The sequence below is a fragment of the Acinonyx jubatus genome, chromosome C1 (genome assembly GCF_027475565.1).
Source record: "Acinonyx jubatus isolate Ajub_Pintada_27869175 chromosome C1, VMU_Ajub_asm_v1.0, whole genome shotgun sequence".
NCBI classification, from domain to species: domain Eukaryota; kingdom Metazoa; phylum Chordata; class Mammalia; order Carnivora; family Felidae; genus Acinonyx; species Acinonyx jubatus.
The window spans coordinates 19,842,720-19,862,028 of record NC_069381.1 but is presented as its reverse complement, the minus strand read 5'-3'; the positions used below and the strand labels follow the sequence as shown (position 1 = coordinate 19,862,028).

The 19,309-nt window shown below is 46.3% G+C and overlaps 1 protein-coding gene across 6 annotated transcripts; it reads right to left on the bottom strand.

Moving 5' to 3' along the window:
• Positions 1-9,657: 9,657 nt before the first annotated feature.
• On the bottom strand, positions 9,658-19,309 carry PIGV (phosphatidylinositol glycan anchor biosynthesis class V). Of its 6 annotated transcripts, none has more exons than XM_015075077.3 (5): positions 18,430-19,309; positions 18,035-18,129; positions 16,118-16,252; positions 11,826-12,947; positions 9,658-10,472 (listed from the first exon to the last, which is right to left on the bottom strand). In XM_015075077.3, exons 3-5 carry the CDS (start codon positions 16,193-16,195, stop codon positions 10,191-10,193), a joined length of 1,482 nt encoding a protein of 493 aa, XP_014930563.1. In that variant the 5' UTR covers positions 16,196-16,252; positions 18,035-18,129; positions 18,430-19,309; the 3' UTR covers positions 9,658-10,190. The 6 variants fall into 6 exon arrangements, with proteins under 6 accessions (XP_014930563.1, XP_014930564.1, XP_014930565.1 ...); XM_015075078.3 differs by having other exon boundaries at positions 18,815-19,305; XM_015075079.3 differs by having other exon boundaries at positions 18,848-19,305.

Below are 19,309 nucleotides of genomic sequence, written 5' to 3'. Positions count from 1 at the left end.
CAAACTAGATGTCCTCATTCCAAGTTTCAGGGTCCCAGTCCTTCTCAATCACCAGAAAGACTTAGTAAGACTGAATTCAACTGATGTAATTGTGCAACATGCACAATATTTTTTTTTATGTTTTATTTATTTTTGACAGAGGGACAGACTGACAGAGCATGAGTGGGGTGAGGGCAGAGAGAGAGGGAGACCCAAAATTCAAAGCAGGCTCCAGGCTCTGAGCTGTCAGCACAGAGCCCGACGCGGGGCCTGAACTCACAGACTGCGAGATCATGACCTGAGCTGAAGTCAGACGCTCAACCGACTGAGCCACCCAGGCGCCCCAACATGCACGATATTTTGTTTTATTTGTAGCAGATAAGTCTGGGGGCTAGAAGAAATAAGACATTGTTTTATGGTTATCCTGGAAACTCTCTGATTCTCTGACTGTGACTTAGACGGAGAGTTTAAAGATCCAACCTTGTCATTTTCTGTCTGCAAGAACTCTGATGCATTCAGAAGCATTCCTGTAGTCATCATCACTGCCATAACAGTCAAGTGCAACAATCACTTGGGCCCCCAAGGCACTTGCTTTAGTTGGCACTTCATCACAAATAACCACAGGTGATAATTTGATTAATCATGATGCCACAGCATGCGGTGGATTTGTCCCATTGTGTTTCCCATCGGCAAGGAGCTCAGCACCCTGAAATCCAATGACACGACCAAACCAGATCCCTATTCCTGTCTTTTGAGATGTTCTGGGACTCCCCCTGAGTACCAATTTCTGTATCAGTCAGGGTCCAGCCAATGAGACAGAACCATACCCGTCATTGCATAGAGGGGATTTAGTATAAAGAACAGTTGGAACCGTTAACTAGGTATAAAGCTGTAGCTAAATAACTGGAAGTTATGAAACACAACTTAAAACAATTTTTTTAATGTTTGTTTATTTTTGAGAGAGAGACAGAGCATGAGCAGGGGAGTGGCAGAGAGAAGGAGACACGGGATTCAAAGCAGGCTCCAGGCTCTGAGCTGTCAGCACAGAGCCGGATGCGGGGCTCTGGGCGCTCAAACTCATGGACCGGGAGATCATGACCTGAGCCGAAGTCCGACGCTCAAACGACTGAGCCACCCAGGTGCCCCTAAAGACAACTTTAAAGTTGTAAAAAGACAACCCTGAGAGATCACGAAGGCGGCAACAGCAGGAGGCATCTATAGCTCGTAGGGCTAGGAGAACAAAGGGGAGCATTTGGAATCACTCAAACTTAGCAACTTAGAAGAGGGGCTCCACAGGGCTGACACTCAGACCCCTATGTCTAATGCTGGTGTCTGCTGTCTCTGCGCATGGAGGAGGGACCAACACCGCTGAGGAAGGAGTGCCACCCGGCTGGCGCTGGTGTCTCTGACTGGGACACCGTGAAGCTGGTTCTGAAATCGTTGGGAAAAATCTGCAAAGTGGATTCAGCTGCTGCTACGGGAAGGCACTGCTGCCACCCAGGTGAAGGGGCGTCGCTACAGTGACCTCACAGGAAAAGGAAGCAAACAGGAGGGCGCTTCTCTTCCTCCTCTGGACTCACTGGCTCCCTCTAGTGGCCCTTATTGGCAGAGCCAAATACAGAGCCCGCTGACAGAGCAGAAATGTGATTTGCAGAGTCCCGGCTCCATGATCTCATAATAGAAAGCAGAGAGTGGGTTTAGAGCTGCGAGACAGCAACACACTAACTAGCCCGAGCGCTTTTATAAAGTATTAGAAGAAAGAGGTGAAGTTAGGTGAGAATTCGCTGGTTTTCAAGCAGAGATGGAAGGGAAATAGAGACAGTCCAGAGGTAATGGGACTTTCAGAGTCAGAAAAGCTGACTGCGTTTAGACAATAAGTAGTATAAGACTGAAAAGGCTCTTGAAAGATGTGAGCACCTGTAAGGCAAATATCAGCTGAAGAGTGTGGACTTCCCAATTATTATTTCACGTGACTTTGGTGTAGCCATTACATTAAGCATGAGGCAAGGGGTGATGAAGCAAATAAATATATTAGCTTGAGAATTCTATCTACGAAAGAACTTGAGGGTGGTTAGTGTCACATGGATCTGACTAGAAGCAAATAGAACAGAAACCTGTTGTATTAATTTTGTATGTCAATTTGACTAGGCCACCATATGCAGACATTTGGTCAAATATTATTCTAAATGTTTCTGTGAAGGTATTTTTAAGGTGAGTTTAACATTTTTAAAGTTTATTTATTTATTTTTGATAGAGAGAAAGAGTGGTGGAGGGGCAGAGAGAGAATCCCAAGCAGGCTCCACACTGTCAGCGTAGAGCCCAACACAGGGCTCGAACTCATGAGCTGTGAGATCATGACCTGAGCCAAAATCAAGAGCCAGATGCTTAACCAACTGAGCCACCCAGGATTAGGCTCAGAAATGTTATATTCTTAATATTTTTAAGAATATATTTTTAAAGTAATCACCACACCAATGTGGGGCTTGAACCCATGACCCCGAGATCAAGAGTCACCTGCTCGGCCAATTGAGCCAGCCAGACACCTCATAAGGTGAGATTAACATTTAACCAGCAGACTTTAGGGGCGCCTGGGTGGCTCAGTCAGTTAAGCATCTGACTTCAGCTAGGGTCATGAATCTCACGTTTGGTGGGTTTGGGCCCCACAACGGGCTCTATGCTGACAGCTCAGAGCCTGGAGTCTGCTTCGGATTCTGTGTCTCCCTCTCTCTGCCTCTCCCCTGATCTCACTCGGTCTCTCTCTCTCTCTCTCAAAAATAAGTAAACATTAAATAAATAGAGTTTAGTGAAGCAGATTATTCCCCATAAAGTAGGTGGGCCTCATTCAATCAGTTGAAGGCCTTAATAGAAAAAAGACTGACTTCCCCCAGTGAAGAGGGAATTCTGCCAGCAGACTGTCTTCAGATTTCAACTGCAACATCAACTCCTCCACGGTCTCTAGCTGCTGGCCTAACATGCAGATTTTGGATTTCCCAGCCTCCATAATCATGAGCCAATTCTCTCCCTTGTACCCATCTATATGTACTCCACATATGTACACTTAATATATCCCATTAGTTATGTTTCTCTGGAGAACTCTGACTTATATGCCAAAAAGGCTTTGTGGTAACTGTATTGCCAAAGAATCCATGAGACCAAATTTTAAAAAACCTTTGTCTGCCTAAAATTAGTATGAAATCTCAAGGGACCCTGAACAGTCAAAACAATTTTGATCATGAATAAAATTGGAGGTCTCACATTTCCTGATTTCAAAATGTACTACAGGACACCTAGGTGGCTCAGTCGGTTGAGCATCTGACTTCAGCTCAGGTCATGATCTCACCGTTTGTGGGTTCAAGCCCCACATGAGGCTCTGCGCTGACAGCTCAGAGCCTGGAGCCTGTTTTGGATCTCCCTCTCCCTCTCTCTTTGCTGCTTCCCAACTCATGCTCTGACTCTCTCTCTCAAAAATAAAATAAACATAAAAAAATATTCAAAATGTACTACAAAGCTACAGGAATCAAAACAGTATGGTACTGGCATAAAGACAGACATATAGACCAATGGAATAAAATTAAAAGCCTGGAAATAACCTTGCATAGAGGTACCTGAGTGAGTCAGTCAGTTAAGTGTCCGACTCTTGATTTCAGCTCAGGTCATGATCTTACTGTTTGTGGGATCAAGCCTGGGATTCTCTCTCTCCCTCTCTCTCTCTCTCTCTCTCTCTTTCTCTCTCTCTCTCTCTCTCTCTGCCTTTCCTCTGCGCTCTCTCTCTCTCTCTCTCTCTCAAAATAAATTTTTAAAAACATTTTTAAAAAAGAAAAGAAAAAGAAATAACTTTGCATATATGGTCAAATGATTTCAACAAGGGCCCCAAGACCAGTCAATGGAGAAAGGACTGTCTTTTCAACACAGGGTACTAGGAAAATTGGATATTCACATGCAAAAGAATGGAAGTTAGACTTTTCTCTCACATCACATACAAAAATTAACCCCAGACAGATCAAACACTTAAACATAAGAGCTAAAACCATAAAACTCTTGGAAGAAAACAAAGAGCAAAACTTCATGACATTGGATTTGGCAATGATTTCTTGCACATAACCTTGAAAGCATAGGCAACAAGAGAAAAATAGATAAAATTGGACTGCATCAAAATTAAAACTTTTGTGCATCAAAGGACACTATGAACAAAGCAATAAGGCAACCGGGCAACCTATGGAATGAGAGAAAATATTTGCAAATCATGTATCCGACTGGTATCCAAAATATCCAACAACTCAAAAACAACAAAAAACAAGCAACCTGATTTAAAAATGGGCAAAGGAGAGGTGCCTGGGTGGTTCAGTCGACTAAGCGTCTGACTCTTGATTTCAGCTCAGGTCACCTCATGGTTTGTGGGATCAAGTCCCATGTCAGGCTCTGCACTGACAGCACAGAGCCTGCTTAGGAGTTTCTCTCTCCTTCTTTCTCTGCCTCTCCTCTGCTCATGCTCTCTCTCTCTCGCTCTCTCAAAATAAATAGACTTTCAAAATATGGGCAAAAGATCTGAATGTTTCTCCAAAGGTATACATTTCATGCACCAGTAAGCACATGAAAAGGTGTTCAACATCACTTATCATTAGGGAAATGCAAATCAAAACCACAATGAGACATCACCTCCTACCCACTAGGATGGCTATTAGTTAAAACAAAACAAAATAGGGGCACCTGGCTGGCTCAGTTGGTAAAGCATGTGACTCTTAATCTCAGGGTTGTGAGTTCAAGCCCCACATTGGGCATGGAGCCTACTTTAAAAAATAAAATAAAACAAGTGTTGGTGAGAATGTGGAGAAATTTGAAACATGTGCATTGCTAGTCAGAATGCAAAATGGTGTGACTCCTGTGGAAAACAGCATGACAGTTCCTCAAAAAGTTAAACATAGAACTAGCATATCATCCAGCAATTCCAATGCTGGGTATATACCCAAAAGAATTGAAAGCAGGGACTTAAACAGACACTTGTCTACTAATATTCATAGCAGCATTATTCATTAATAGCCAAAAGGTGGAAGCAACCAAAATATCCATTGACAGATGCTCCATTGACAGATGCTTGGATAAGCAAAATGTGGTGTATTCATACAATGGATTATTATTCAGCCATGAAAAGGAAAATGTGACATCGGCTATATACAATACGGATGAACCTTGAAGGTATAATGAGAAGTGAAATAAGCTAGTCACAAAGGGACAAATATTGTGTAGGAGTGGCCAGATTCACACAAAGTAGAATGATGATTGTCAGAGGGTGGGAGGGTAGAGGGAATGGGGGGTTACTGCTGAATGGGTATCAGGTTTTAGTTTGGAAAGATGAAAAAGTTCTGGAGCTGAATGGTGGTGATTGTTGGATGACAACGTGAATATACTAATGCCACTGAACTTCACACTTAAAAGTGGTTAAAATGCTAAGTTTTATGTTATGTATATTTTAACATATACATACCCATGAGTGCCCGTGAGTGCACACATGGGTGTCTCTGACTGGCCATGATTTAAAATAATTTTTTGGTCCCCATGCTTGCACCAGCAGGAAGTAGACTGTGAAACCTGCACATTCTCCAAGGAGGTCATACTGCCCAAAGCCCATCTCAGATGCGGCCCTAAAGGATAATCAATGAGCCAGAGGGCACAGCCAGGAGGCATGGAGAACAATGGACAAAGAAGTCCCTCCTGGAACAAATCAGGGTCTAATCAAGGAGTGTCTCCAGCCCCAGGGAAGAGGACTTTGATAATCTGACCAGTGGAGATTCAGAACTGCTTTGGATCAGAGACTGTGACACATCTTCAATTCTTTCCTTTTCTAAATAGATATTTCTATGGACATTATTCTTGTTCTGCCATTGGATGTTTTGTTTTTTCAGTTCATAAGGAACCAAATCAGAAGCAGACTGAGAGACTTGGAGCTGAATATAGTCACTAGATGGGATTTGGGGTTATCTCCCTTGGGAAAGGGTGTGTTCTCTCTGTGAGAAGAGCAAAAACAGGTATTTGGCTCTGAAAGACAGACTGAGGCAGACTGTGACACAAATATCTGTATTTTCTTCTTCCTAAACCCACATCCAGACTTTATTTCCCAGTAGGGTTCCCAGATTTAGCAAATAAAAATACAGGCTGCCTGGTTAAATTTGAATTTCAGATAAACAATGAGGAATTTCTTAGTAGAAGCATGTCCTGTGCAATGTTTGAAACCATAATTATACTGAAAAAAAAATTTGTTTACCCAAAATTAAATTTTAACTGAACATCCTGTATTTCATCTGGGAACCCTACTTCCCAATCTCCCTTGCAGTTAGATGCGGCCATGTGACTGAGTTCTAGCCAATGGTACGAAGTGCAAGTGATGTGCATCTCCTTTAGGCCTGGCCTCTTAAAACCTCTCTGAAAGCAGAGGACTCTGAGCATCTAGAGGGAGAGTCACAAAATGGTAGAAGCCTGGGTCCCAAACGACTGGGTAGAAGAGGCCTCCCTCTCCAAAGCTGCACCAGACTACGATGTAAACAAGAAAGGAGCTTGTATGATTAAGCCACTGAGTTTTAGTAGTTGTTTATTACAGCAGTTAGTCTATCTTGAATAATATCCCTGATCCCTAAATCAATAACTTTTCCCATCCTTTCCTTAACAGTGTGTGATCTTAGTAACTATCTTTTTCTTCTTGAAACTTTCTCTTCCCTATTTTTTTTCTAGTCCTTTGATGATGATGATGATGATGATGATGATGATGATGATGATGATAAATACCCACTGTTCATGAAGTTCTTACTATTGCCAGGTGCCGTGCTAGTGCTTTATCTAGTGTCTCATTTAATCCTCGTAACTACTCTGTGGGGTTGGTGCTATCACCCCCATTTTCAGGATGAGAAAACAGGCTTGGAGAAGTTGAATCAATTGCCCAAGGTCTTCTAGGCCCTCCTACTCTATACTTTTCTGACAGTCTCATCCAAGATCGTGGCTGCTGCTGTAATGATCATGTCTGTGTGGATGGCTCCCTGACCTCTCTCCTTGTCTCCAGTTCCACATTTCCTGGCGTATGAATGTGTTGAATGTGTTGTCATTGTAAACTCAGCAAGTCTGAAGTGCAGCTATTCATTTGTTGGACTGTTCTAAACACTTTTCCTTTAGTTTCCACAACAACCCTATGAGACGGATATTATTCACATCTGTGAGGTAGATAGTGTTATCCACACTTCACAGATGAGTAAACTGAGGCTCAGAGATTCAGTATCTGGCTCACATTTATGCGTCAGTACGCAGATCTCAATGACAACACCTCAGTTCCACTCAAGCTAAGCTTCTTCCAGTCCTGTTCCATGGCCTGCTTCCTATACTCATTCTCTGCCCTTAACTTTCAAATCCTTTCTGTCCTTCCAAGTCCAGCTCAAAGGTTATTTCCCCGCCAAGTCTGTTCAGGTATTACAAACTGGAAGGGATCACCACCTTGTGTGAATTTACAGAGGACTTAATCTGTACCTCACTTACCTTTTCCTAAGCATACAAGCAAAACTTTAACTCTTCCTTGTCATAAAAAGTTCAAGTAGAGAGGTACAGAGCAAGAAGTTTACGTGGCCCTTCAGTCTTCAGAATTTTCCAGTTTCTACCTTGATTAACGTTTCTGTGTATCTGCTAGCAACTCTGTTAGACAGTTATTTGAGGGCAGGACATATAGCAAATCACCTTTCGTCCCTAAAACAGGCATAATAAACAATTGTTGAAAGAATCCATCAATTTCAAATCCTTTGAGCTTGCACACACTACATTTTTAGACGAAGGTGAGAAGGTCTGTTCAAGAAAAGAAGTGATTTTTCCTCAAGGGGACTGGTAAAGACATGTCAAACACTCCCTCTCCTCCCACCTTCATTAAAGAACAAAAAAGCATCTACTTCTTAGGTGTATGAAGCGTCTGGTTTCTGTTTTAGCTGGGTCTCAGAAGGAAATGACTTTTCTCTGAAATTGTAGACGCCCAACCCAGCTGCAGCATTGTTAGACCTTAGGGTAAACAGGAAGCTTCCTGCCTTGGGCCCTTCATGTCCCTCTCCCAGACTATTAAAGACTGTTAATAGGATGGTAAAAGGACAGCTGCTGGCCATAAAATCAGCCCATTCCTTAGATCCTTGGAGAATAGCAACTAGATCCCTCCAAGGTCAGAGAGAAAACCGTGCCCGTCTCCAGGTCACATACCAGGTGTGTCCACCTAGCTGGGGTCCTCAGTTATCTCCTCTATGATCAAATGTAACCATTAAGGCCTTTGCAGAACACCAAGAGTTTGATTCCTCGGTATTAGTTGAGAAGGTGGGATTTCCATTTGTAGGGTTTCTGGTCCTTGAAAGAATTTGTGTCTGCAAGCAACATGTCCTGTTCACCCCCCAAAAAGAGGTAAAGAGGAGAATCCATGAAAACAAAGCATCTAGTGCTCCTACCTCTGCGGTACAGAGCTGAAATAGGACCTCAAGTCTTCCTGCACACGGGGTGGATTTGCAGCTGTTGGTGAGGAAGGAGGGAATGGTTTCTGCCAACTGGAGGGACACTAGGGCAGGGGTTATCCTCTTTTGCCAAGAAGGGCACTCGGGTGTCTTGGCAGAAGGCAGAGGGCTGCCCCAATCTGTGTGTACATTTTCAGAAGCATTTGACTCTGGACCAAATGCTCTCAGCTGTGCTAAAGCTGGGGCAATGGATGGGAAATGCTTATTGGCCAGGCTGACTGGAAGCTCCAACAGAGGGTGTTGGGGCTCAGCCAGGAGCTTCCCTTCAGCTGGCAAGTTTAGCTTTCTGTCATGGTCAGAGGGAGCATGTCAAAATTCCAATTCTCAGTGCTCTCCAGAAGCTATGATTACCCATCTATTTTGAAATTTCTGCTTGTTGGAATTTTTAGCTCAAACCGGGATCGAGTGGTGACGATACAGAGCCTCTTACCTGGCTCAAAGAATGAGCAAAAATAGCTGAGGAGGGGTCAATGCTCTTACCACCAGTACCGTGATGGGCTCATAACCAAATGGCAGCCAGAAAGATACCATTTCGTTCAACCCTGTACTTACTCACAATTTTTCAATTCATGCTGCCTGGTTGGCTCCTCTGACCCATGTCTACCAATCAAGCAAGCACAGACACTTGGGCAGGGCAGGGAAACCAGTCACCACTTTGACCATTTACTTGCCCGGCACAGATTTACTTACACAGGTCAGGGAGCCGCATTTGCCAGGTGTCGCTGCTTTCCCTCATTCAAAGGAAAGGTCACTTGAGTTACTCCTCAGAGTTGCACCCAAGAAGGGAGAGTTCCTTCTAAGTACTGAAAGCAGGAGAATTGGATATTTTCTCCTAAACTCACATGTTTGAGCCACTACATGAAGTGTTTAGACTGGGGTGATTCCATGGCTGAAGGCAGCTCGTAAGATCCTAGAGCAGAAAGAGACCTACTAGATTATATGGCCCATCCCCTCTCCTCTCCCAATAGGATAATATTATTTCCCCCAGTTTCAGAAGAGGTGACTAAGGCTGTGAAAACCCGCCCAAGGTCACACAGCTGGTAAGTGGGGTTTTACTGAGAGGACTACAATCCAGGTCTCCTGCTTCTTTGTGCAATGTTCTTTTTACCATGACTTTTTCCCTAAGAAATTTGTAGTATTTTAAAAAAGGTAATTCATTGCCTGCATAACCAACAGTTGTTTAATTTGCCTATCTTTGCAAGTTTTTTCATATAAATAAATGAACGAATCATGAAAAAAGTAATCAGAAACAATGTCCTATTAAAAAGGTGGTCCTACTTTACTTCTTACTGCCACTACACTGTTCAGGCCTCTGCCATCATGTGTGGACTATTACCAGCCTGTCAGCTAGAGCCTTTGATGAAATAGACATTTAAACGATTTACATTTAAATTTACATGTGGGTCAGTGGTAAGTCTGCAACGATTTTTGCTATGCTTGGTTGAGGGGACAGATCCAAGTGTAACTGTAGACCTAGAGTATGATTTCTTTACTCACAGAGAAAATAGCTGCTACTAATCTAAAATTTGCCACAGCCAGGACCAGCAGGGGTTCTCCAGTGGCTCACACTTCTCCCAGTCCTGACCAGCCTTCAGAGAGAGAGACGGAGGGGTTCTAATGGACGGAGCAACGGTCCCAGGGCAGTGCAGCCAGTCCCAGTGTGTATCTGTACTTCCAGACCCCTGAGACTTCAGGTCACGTCCAAGGCAGGAAGTTGCAATGTAGGAGTAGTCCCAGGAGCCAGTAAGACAGGAAGTAGCCCAGAATGCATCGTGTGACTAGAGAACAGGTTTTCCAGTTGTACAAAAGTCCCATGATAGAATTCCTGGGGACCTTTTGTCCTGGTGGGCAGGCCCCTGCAAGCGGCTTCCAAGGCACAGTCTCCAGGGATCTCAACAGTGGCTCTTGATCCTGAAGCAAGTAAGCTGGAAACCAGTACACAATAGGAGTGGAGGAACCTAGAAATCTGGTGAGAACCTGAAATCGTAAGAGAGGGAAAACCGACATTTATTGGACTGTCAATGCTTCAAACCGGACCAGCCTGGGACTTCCCTGCTGCTAGGTGAACTACAGCCCCATGACTAGAAATGTACTGGAAAAGAGACACAGCAGAACTTAGGATCTGCCTGGTAAAGCTGTGTGTAACACCAGCCGGGTGACCTCAATGTTACAAATAAACAGCTACAGGCTAATTACTACAGTAATGGGCCAATCAATACTAAAAACTCTTTGGGGTCCAACTTTAGCCTAGGGCCTGGACTCTAAACACTAGGCTGTGACGTGGGCTTTGGGGACCTGAAGTGGTTCCCTCATCCCCTGGGAATGGCAAAACAGAGGGAAAAGGGGCAGGCAATCCTGCAGTTCAACATTTTCCCTTCTAGGGGAGTTCAGAGCCAAGTCTCCACATGGCCTCCCTCATCTAAGCTGGAAACTCTAAGCTTTGCTGGCACGCACTCTACTAGTTAATCCAGCTACAAACACAGAATGCTACTTTCTATTTCCCCTGTGCCTCTTCTTCACACAGCCCAGAGAACTTCACAAACAGCCAATGTGCGCCTCCAAGAGGCAGAAACTGCTAAGGAGTGGCCGGCACGGAGAAAAACAACTTCCTCGAGATTATGTGGGAAATGGGGCCACAGCCAGGAATAAAAAAAAATAGAAAGTATCAAACACTTCCCATTCCTATCTCCCCACCCCCACCCCAAACATGGCACAAGGGAGCTCCTCTGAAGATGGAGTATCTGCCAGAGTGGAGAGCACCTCAACAAGTCAACACTCAAGCAGACACTCTGGGTGTTAACCATAAAGGAGGGGAAGGTCCCGAGCTCTCCTCTGCACTTACTCCTTTATCACCATCACATCAGGTCCTTCTACAACTCTCGTGTCTCCGCACACACCCTTCATCTGCCCAGAATAGTTTTCCTCTGCTTCTTAAACGCATTCCTTCTTACTCTTTAGGACCCAGCCTTAGTATGATGCCCTCCTCAACTCCTTCAGTCCATTTTTTGCTCTGTGCTCTGTGCTTCCACAATACTTGATCTCAAAACAGCAACTCCTCTTCCATCCCGCTATACTAGACTTTTATCTGGGAAGTGTCTGTCTCCCCATTTCTACCATGAGACCCACCAGGGCTCACTTGTGTTCCATTCCTCAGTGGTCTGACCCAGGATCTAGACAAAGAAAGCCCACAAATAGTTGTTGAATGAATAAATTACGTGCAGGTTTCTCAAATGGGAGAAGCTAGCAGGCTTCCTTGTCCCTGGCCAAGGGGTCCTGCCTGTATTCACACCCTTATCCCAGCCAGGAACTCACACCCTTATCCCACCTCACCTGAACATGCATGCACAGACTGCCAAACAGCAGCAGTGCTGCAGCGTGGACCAGGTACACAAACACCCGAGGACCGAGGAATCCAGAATCAGATTTTTCTAGGGTCTTACTCTTCTTGCTCCTTTGCATTCCAAGGGTAAGGCAGAACCAAGGGTGGGTGGTCACATATGTCCACGTGGCCCAGGCAACCAGGAGGGCCACTGGTGCAGCCAGTAGGAAATTGGGCACCTGCTTGAGCTCATAGTATCTCAAAAAGCCAACATTCCAGTAGATATCCTGGATATAGCTATATATTAGGGGAAGTTCCCAGGAGCACCAAGGTGGCTCATTTCCCTCCACGATCCGGTAGCCCTTGTCAACAGCTAACTGCAGCAAGGGCTTAGGGATGGGGTGGGCTGAGCCTGACAGACAGAACTGAGTATAGGCATAATACTGAAAGAGGGCAAAGGGAAGGCCAAGTATGAGCACAGAGAGGAACACAGAGCCCATCAGCTTCAAGAGCTGTCTCAGAGGATTCAGCACCATGAGAGAAGACAGAAAGCTTTGGCACTGAGAATACACGAGGAAGCCAATGTTGACCAGCCCATTGGAACGTACACCAGTGGCAAGGGCAAAGAGGAGTCCACTAGTCCAGCTTCGGCCCCTTTCCAGCTGCCCCATGGCGCTGAATGTCAGGAGGGCAAACAAAGCTTCTGAGTAACCAGCTGCCAGGAAGACATTGGCTGGGCTGAGGCAGAAGAGCAGGGCTCCGTAAAAGGCCTGGCGGGGACAGTGCAAAACCAGACAGCCCAGGTCGTGAAGTGCGACTGCAGCCAGGACGGAGAACAAAGAATTGAGCAATGCTACTGAGATTAACAGGCAACTCCGTAGGTTCAGTAATGCCCGCAGGGGTCTCAGGAGTTCAGCTCCCACCAGGAGAGCCAGGGGGAAGCCAGGGAAGAAGGCAAAGTTGTGCTCATACAGATAGCCATGCTCGGCAATGAACAGGAAGTGTTCCGCATCCCAGTGAGACAGGCCACCCAGAAGACCTTCCACAAGTTGGTCCACAGAGCCCGAGGGGGTGAGGCGAGGAGGAGAGAAGGCTTCTGCACGGTGATCTGGGATGACGACATTGAAGAGAGCCTGCGGGATGAAGGAGAACTAGGATTTCGGTTGAGCAACTGGAAGGGAAGAACTACCGTTTAATAAAATGAGGAAGAACCGACTTGTTGGAGGACAATCGGGAGTTCGGTTCTAGATTAGCTAAATTTGAGTTAAGACATTCCAGCGCAGAGGTCAACAAGGCAGTGAGATCTAGGAGTCTGAGGGTAAGGAGGGCAGTCAGGGCTGGAGATGTAAATTCAGGCAACATAAGTGCACAGAAGGTATTTAAAGGCATGAGACTGAATGAGATCACCTGGAGAGGAAGTATGGCTAGAGAAGAGATATGGGAGGATTGGGCCCTGGATGTGTCAACATTTAGAGGGTTGGGGCTTGAAGGACAATGAGGATCCAGAATGAAGATAAAGAAGGAACAGTCAGTAAGGTACGAGGAAAACCAGGAGAGAGTGGTGTCTTAGAACCAAGTGAAGCAAGGGAGTGACCAACTCTGTTAAGTGCTGCTGGGAGGTCAGGAAGATGGGGACTGAAAAGTGACCACTGGATTTAGAAATGTGTAGGTCACTGGTAAGTTTGACAAGAGTTATTTCAGTAGAGTTGAGGACACAGCAGACTTCATGGACTGGGTTTGGCAGAGAAGCGAAGAAGGCAGACTGAGGCAAACAGACAACTATTTGGATAAGTTTGGTTGTAAGCGGGGTAGTAGTGAATGACAATGTGGGAGATAAGTATTTGTTTGTGAATGGGAACAATCCAGTGGAAAGGCAACCACCAGGTTTGCAGGAGAGAGGGGAGAACGCTGGAGCAGGCAGAAGGGGGTAGGAACTGCTACACTGGTGGAGGTGGGGGGCGGGCCTGGAAAGGAGAGCTGGGTTCAGCCTCACTTCAGCAGTGAAGGCCCAGAGGTGCAGATGCAAGCGTGTGACGGAGGAGGTGGGAGCACTCACAAGGCCATTTCTGATGGCATCTATTTTTCTGAGTTTTCACTCAGGGAAGCAAGTTGAGGAAAAGGTGTCAGGGACTTGAACAAAGAGGAAAACATGTAAAATAAGTCATCTCTGACTCTAGTTCTCAAAATAGGCTGTGCACTGGAATCACCCCAGGAAATTAAAAACTACTGAGGTCTGAACGTCTGGGCCCTATCCCCAGGGTTAATGATTGAACTGGTATGAGATACAGCCTGGGTATTGACATTTTTTTTAAAGCTCCCCCAGGGGGATTCTGATGTACAGAACGATCTGAGAGAATGGGAGGGTGAATGGGCCTGGGAAATACACTAAGATTGCCAGGTAGCACTAAAGACTCACTTGGGCCAGTGATCTTGCAGAGAAAGAGACTAGTCAATACAGTTGTGTGTTCTCTGGGCAGACGCAGCAGTAGACAGAGAATGAAACTGAGCGGTGACTGGGCTTTTGTGTTGTAAGCCAGGGAGAAGGGAGCAAGCAAATTATGCGTGTATGCCTGGTGGACCATGGAATCTAGCTGGCTAAGAAGGGGCATGGAAGCCATAAGGTGGATGAGGCACAGTGAAACAGTGGTAGAACCAACGGATTTTAAGTTCTGAGGGGGTGGGAGAACCGTTAGAACTGGGTTACTAGAGGGAGTGAGCTGGAAAGATAGGAGATAGTGGTTAGTTGTATCAGCTGTATTAATCTTGAAACCACCAAGAAATCAACAGTTCTGGAAAGAGCAATGGTGAGTCAGGAGCTAAAATCTTCAAGGAATGAAGAGGAATGAGTTGTCATTAACAGAGATGCCAGCAACAATGAAGGGTGACTGGGGATATCACTTGAGGCGTGAGCTTTAAAGCTGGAAGGGGGCTGGGGGAGAGAGAGGGATGATGAAATAGCATTATTGTCAAGTGTCTTTTTGCATCATTAGATTGTCAGTTACTTAAAGGAAAAGAGAGTGCCAAGACTTTTCATACTCATCACCTAGCACAGTACTCAGAACAGAGTAGGCACTTCATACAATTGTGGTGGCTGAGTGAGAGAAGAGGAGACAAACTCATTTCCAGATCACCATCGGAATTAGTCCTGGTTCCCTATCCCAGATGCCAGTTCACGGTCCTGCCAGTCACTCATCTGATGCTGTTCAAAGCCATCACTGAGTCTTTTTCCCCATATGACCCCATTTTTAAGGCTCTCTCTCTTTTTGGCCAGTTTCTTTATCAGGCCACTTTCAACAGTGAAAACAAATGGGACAGGAGAGATAGTCACAGAAAATGGCCCTAGTCTCCAAGTTGAAGCTACTTTTAACTAAACCTGGGGCCCAGCAGAGGCTGCTATGCCTCATTGTGTGGGAAGGGAGAAAGGAGGCTTCCAGAAAGGAACCAGCTATGAGCCTGAGGAAGTGCCATTTGTGAAAAAAAGCACACATAATTATGCTAATATAACATCACTAGGTTGTTGACATCCATTCAACAACACACAGTGAGAACATACTAAGCACTGAGCACCGTGCTAGGCACCAGATAGAATTCATATATGTGTGAAATTTGATTAAAATATGTATCAAGGCCAGCCTCAGAGGGGAAAGGGAATTGTAAAAGTGCAAATGCATTCTGAGGGTTGTGGTGGGTAAGGCAGCAAGGGGCGATACCAGGGGAAGAGTTGGGACACTGCTGACTAACCGAGTATACATAGAGTGTCTCAGGATCGTGCACTCAACTGACTGACACAGTGCTCAGTCTCCTGCTAAGGGGACTCTAGGGCAATGCCTTGTGCTGTCATGCCCTAATGGCATCTCTCATTACAGAACTTCATGGTCTGTTAGAAAGCCCACTACCTCTGGAGTTAGGAACCCTGGGGTCTGATTCTGGCCCTTCTCTAACTTGCTGTGTGTCTTTAGGGAAGCCATTTAACCTTTCTGGGCCTCTGCTGCTTCATGTGTAAAACAAGGGATTAAAAGATCATTTCTGGGGGACCTGGCTGGCTCAGTCAGTAAAACATGCAACTCTTGTTCTTGGGGTTGTGAGTTTGAGACCCACACTGAGCATGAAGTTTACTTTAAAAAGTCAATAAAATATTTTTTAAAAAGACCATTTCTAAGAGTCCCGACCACTTCTCAGTTATCAGGTATAGGTGTCTATGGTTCCAACCACATGGAAGGGTACACCTGGGAGGCAGAAAGAATACGGGGACAATTCTTAGTGCCTAGCCCAGCATGTTCAGGACAAAAGATCAGAGACTGACCTGCAGCACCAGAGTCAGGACACGGCAGCTGACTGCAAACCTCAGCACCTCTTTCCTGGATGGATCCATAGGCCACATCCTCTCACCACCGGGAATTCAGGGGTGTTGCTGCCAGGACTGAGCTCCCTCGGGCTTCTAAACTCCAAAACCCAAGGAGAAAACATTACATGTGGGCCGAAAGTAAATTCTTGAAAGCATTCTTCACAGGAGCCTCCCCCTTCGGCATTACATGGCAAACTCAACCACCTAACGGCCCAGATGAGGGAAAAGCATCTTGAAGGCAGATGGGACCCACTTGGTATCACCCTGAAGCACTGTATTGTCAGGGAAGTTCTACATGAAGATTGGCATGAGGTTGGCAGCTAAGCTCGCAGAAAACCTTTAAAAGACTGTTGAGTGCCTCTACGTAGGAACTAAAGACCTGGGTTCAAGTCCTGACTCTGCCGCTCACAAGGTCTCATTTAGTCCTTGTGAGCCTCAGTTCTTTACGTATAAAATGGGATCAGACTATTTTTTTCCCCAGACTATTTTCTCTCACAAAATTGTCATGATGGTGAAATGGACGAAAGTGTGAAAAAGTACTAGCAAACCCATGTTGTGGTTGCTATTATTTGGTGTGTGCCCTTTTCCTCCTGCCCAGAATAATAAACTAGATCCCAAACCAGAGTCCCAAAAGTGGGGCATAGAACTGAACTGGAAGACCATAATGACTACACACTCTAGCCTAGCTCTCTGATGTGTGTTCAGCTGGTCTGTTAAATTAAGTGGAGAAGGAAAAGAAAACCACCACTCAGCAGGACTTCAGCCAGCTCACATTGCTAAAACAAACTTAGGGGGAAGACAGAGTCGACTACTAGGGATGGAGAAAACTCTTATTTCCCCATCTCTTTGTTGGAATGGCAGCAATGTATAAACAATTGCAAAGCCATTCTGAGGCAAGGAAAGAACTTTAAGGCTTTTTTTTTTCTTTCTTTTTTTTTTTTTTTTTTTTTGGTCTTAAACAGTTCCTTGGGCTGAAAGAAGTAGCAAAGGCTCCTACAGAACATTCAAACACCAGTCTGGGAAATCAGAAGTGGGGGCAAGAGCACCAGAGGCAGCTCACTGACTTGGGGTGCACTATCCCTAACAGAAAAAATATTAAAACTTAGAAATTAATGGAGAGGGCTGGAAGAGTGTTCTTTCTTATCTGGCCAATACCTATCACATCTTTAGGTGTCACCTGTTTCTGGAATTCTTCTCTGATGCTCACTAGACTATTTGATATGCTCTCATTATACTCTGCCTTGTCGTCCTTACTGCTGTTGCTTATTTAAGTTGCTTGTGAGGGCCGGGGCTTTGTTTTGCTCCCAACTATACCCCCAGGGCCTGGCATTATAAACAGGCATTTCAAGCCTGTGTTCCCATTGAGTGGAAGTGGCAAGAACAAGATATGGCATCACCAGTTCATTGGCTCGGGATATAAAATCACTGCTTTAAGTATTCCTCCCACCATATCTCACGGTAAGATCAAGACCTAAGTCACAGAAGCCACAGGAAAATACAATTCCTCCAGAAAGGGAGCAAGGTTGGCCAAGGCTGACAGTACACTGTTCTCAGCAGAAGGGGGCGCCTGCTGCTCACTCCATCACCAGGAGGCCCGAAGGAAGGGAGGGGCCGTTAACGCCACACCGGTTTGCTCATCAAGATTCAGTTCAAAGGCAAGCTTTTGAAAAAAACCAAAGAGCCGCGGTAGTTTATGAATCTACCCAACATTTCCAGCATCTGACTCGCTGAATTGAGAGGAATTGTAGAAACAAGTACAGCCAACTTCACACGGCGGCTGATTCTTTATCCTAGGGCGAATTCACTTTTTCCCTTCCTTCTCTTCCCACTCACATGCAGAAGAAAAAGTTGGGGACAGAAAAGCAGTTAACCCACCTCTGCCTCTTCACCAGGCTTCCATTCTTCCTTTCCTCTCTCCAGAGTCAAGCTCTAGCCCCAGCGACCACCGGAGACTTGTAACCTACTCTTAGCTTACAGGTAAACCAAGTAAAAAACAAAATAAAGCCAGTGAGTTGTCCCCCTTGGCTAGTTGCAGACCTCACTTCCCAACAACCCCTTGACGGAATCAGACTCTTGAATTGGCAGGACATTTACAGGGCAACTAGTTTTACTCTATCTTCCCGGGAGATAAATATGCCCATAGTGGTGAATAATAAAAATCTCCTTGGTTTTTACATCAGAGATCTCATTAGGCCCTGTGAGGCCAGTATGGTTACCATCGCCATTTTATGGATGTAGAAACTGAGGCTCATTGGGGTCAAGTGACACACCTTAGGCTATATTTAAAGAGAATGCCATTTTTTTCCTTCTGGAACTTCATGGTCTTCCGACCAGCCTTCACCCGGGCCAAAGGGGATGCGCTCTTTCACAGCCAGGGCAACAACCCAGGTCTCCCAAGTCCTAGCCCAATACTTGTCCAAAGGCAGCGCATGCTCCTACTGGGTATGCTCAGGGCAAGGGAGGGCCCTATCTGAGACTCTGGGGGAGCCTGAATCGGAGCCCTGGACCCTTGGATGCTCCCTTGGAGCATCCTCTGTGGAGTGAGGAAGTTTCCGTGACTCAGGGTCCTTGGGGCCAGAGGCCTCGTTGGCTGTCGGGAGCCAGGGGCCGCCTTCTGCCAGCCCAGCCGGGTCGGAAGCCCATTCTAACCCTTACTCTCGGACATAGTCCTAAATGGACAGTGGGCACCTCTTCTCCCAAAAGGAGCCACGGCTCAGGGACTACTCCCGAGGGGGCCGGCGGGGCCCGGCCTAAGGCCGGAAGGCAGGCTAGGGCGGGAGGCTGTAAAGGAAGAGGCGGCACCGGGAAGCCGCTATGGCGGAGGGGCGGGGCTCCCCGCTTCTCGGCGGCCTCCGCCTCATTTCCCTCGGCCTCCGTTTGACGGCTTCCCTCTCCCGAGAACTCCAAGGCTCCCGAGCTGGCGCCTGGTCCACAACGCCGGCCCGTCTCGACCTCCCAGGCGGGGCCCGAACCTCGGCTCCTCCATCCGGGGCCCCGAGCATCCCGCGCTTGCGCACTGGCTCCGCCGAGGCGACCCCGCCCCCCTCCTGCCCGGACTCGGTGTTGCCCCGCCCCCTTCCGCGGCGGCCATGTTGACTCCGGGCGCGCGGGGCGGGGACGGCGTGGACCCAAGAGTCCGCGCCCCTCGGC

What these genes read in the sequence shown, in the direction of transcription:
- PIGV (XM_015075077.3), bottom strand. Translation starts at nt 16,195, where the DNA reads ATGTGGCCTATGGATCCATCCAGGAAAGAGGTGCTGAGGTTTGCAGTC. An exon ending in TCCTGACTCTGGTGCTGCAG is followed by an intron (nt 12,948 to 16,117) that starts GTCAGTCTCTGA and finishes TTCATCCCGCAG; the next exon opens with GCTCTCTTCAATGTCGTCAT. An exon ending in GTCTGTGCATGCATGTTCAG is followed by an intron (nt 10,473 to 11,825) that starts GTGAGGTGGGAT and finishes TTACGATTTCAG; the next exon opens with GTTCTCACCAGATTTCTAGG.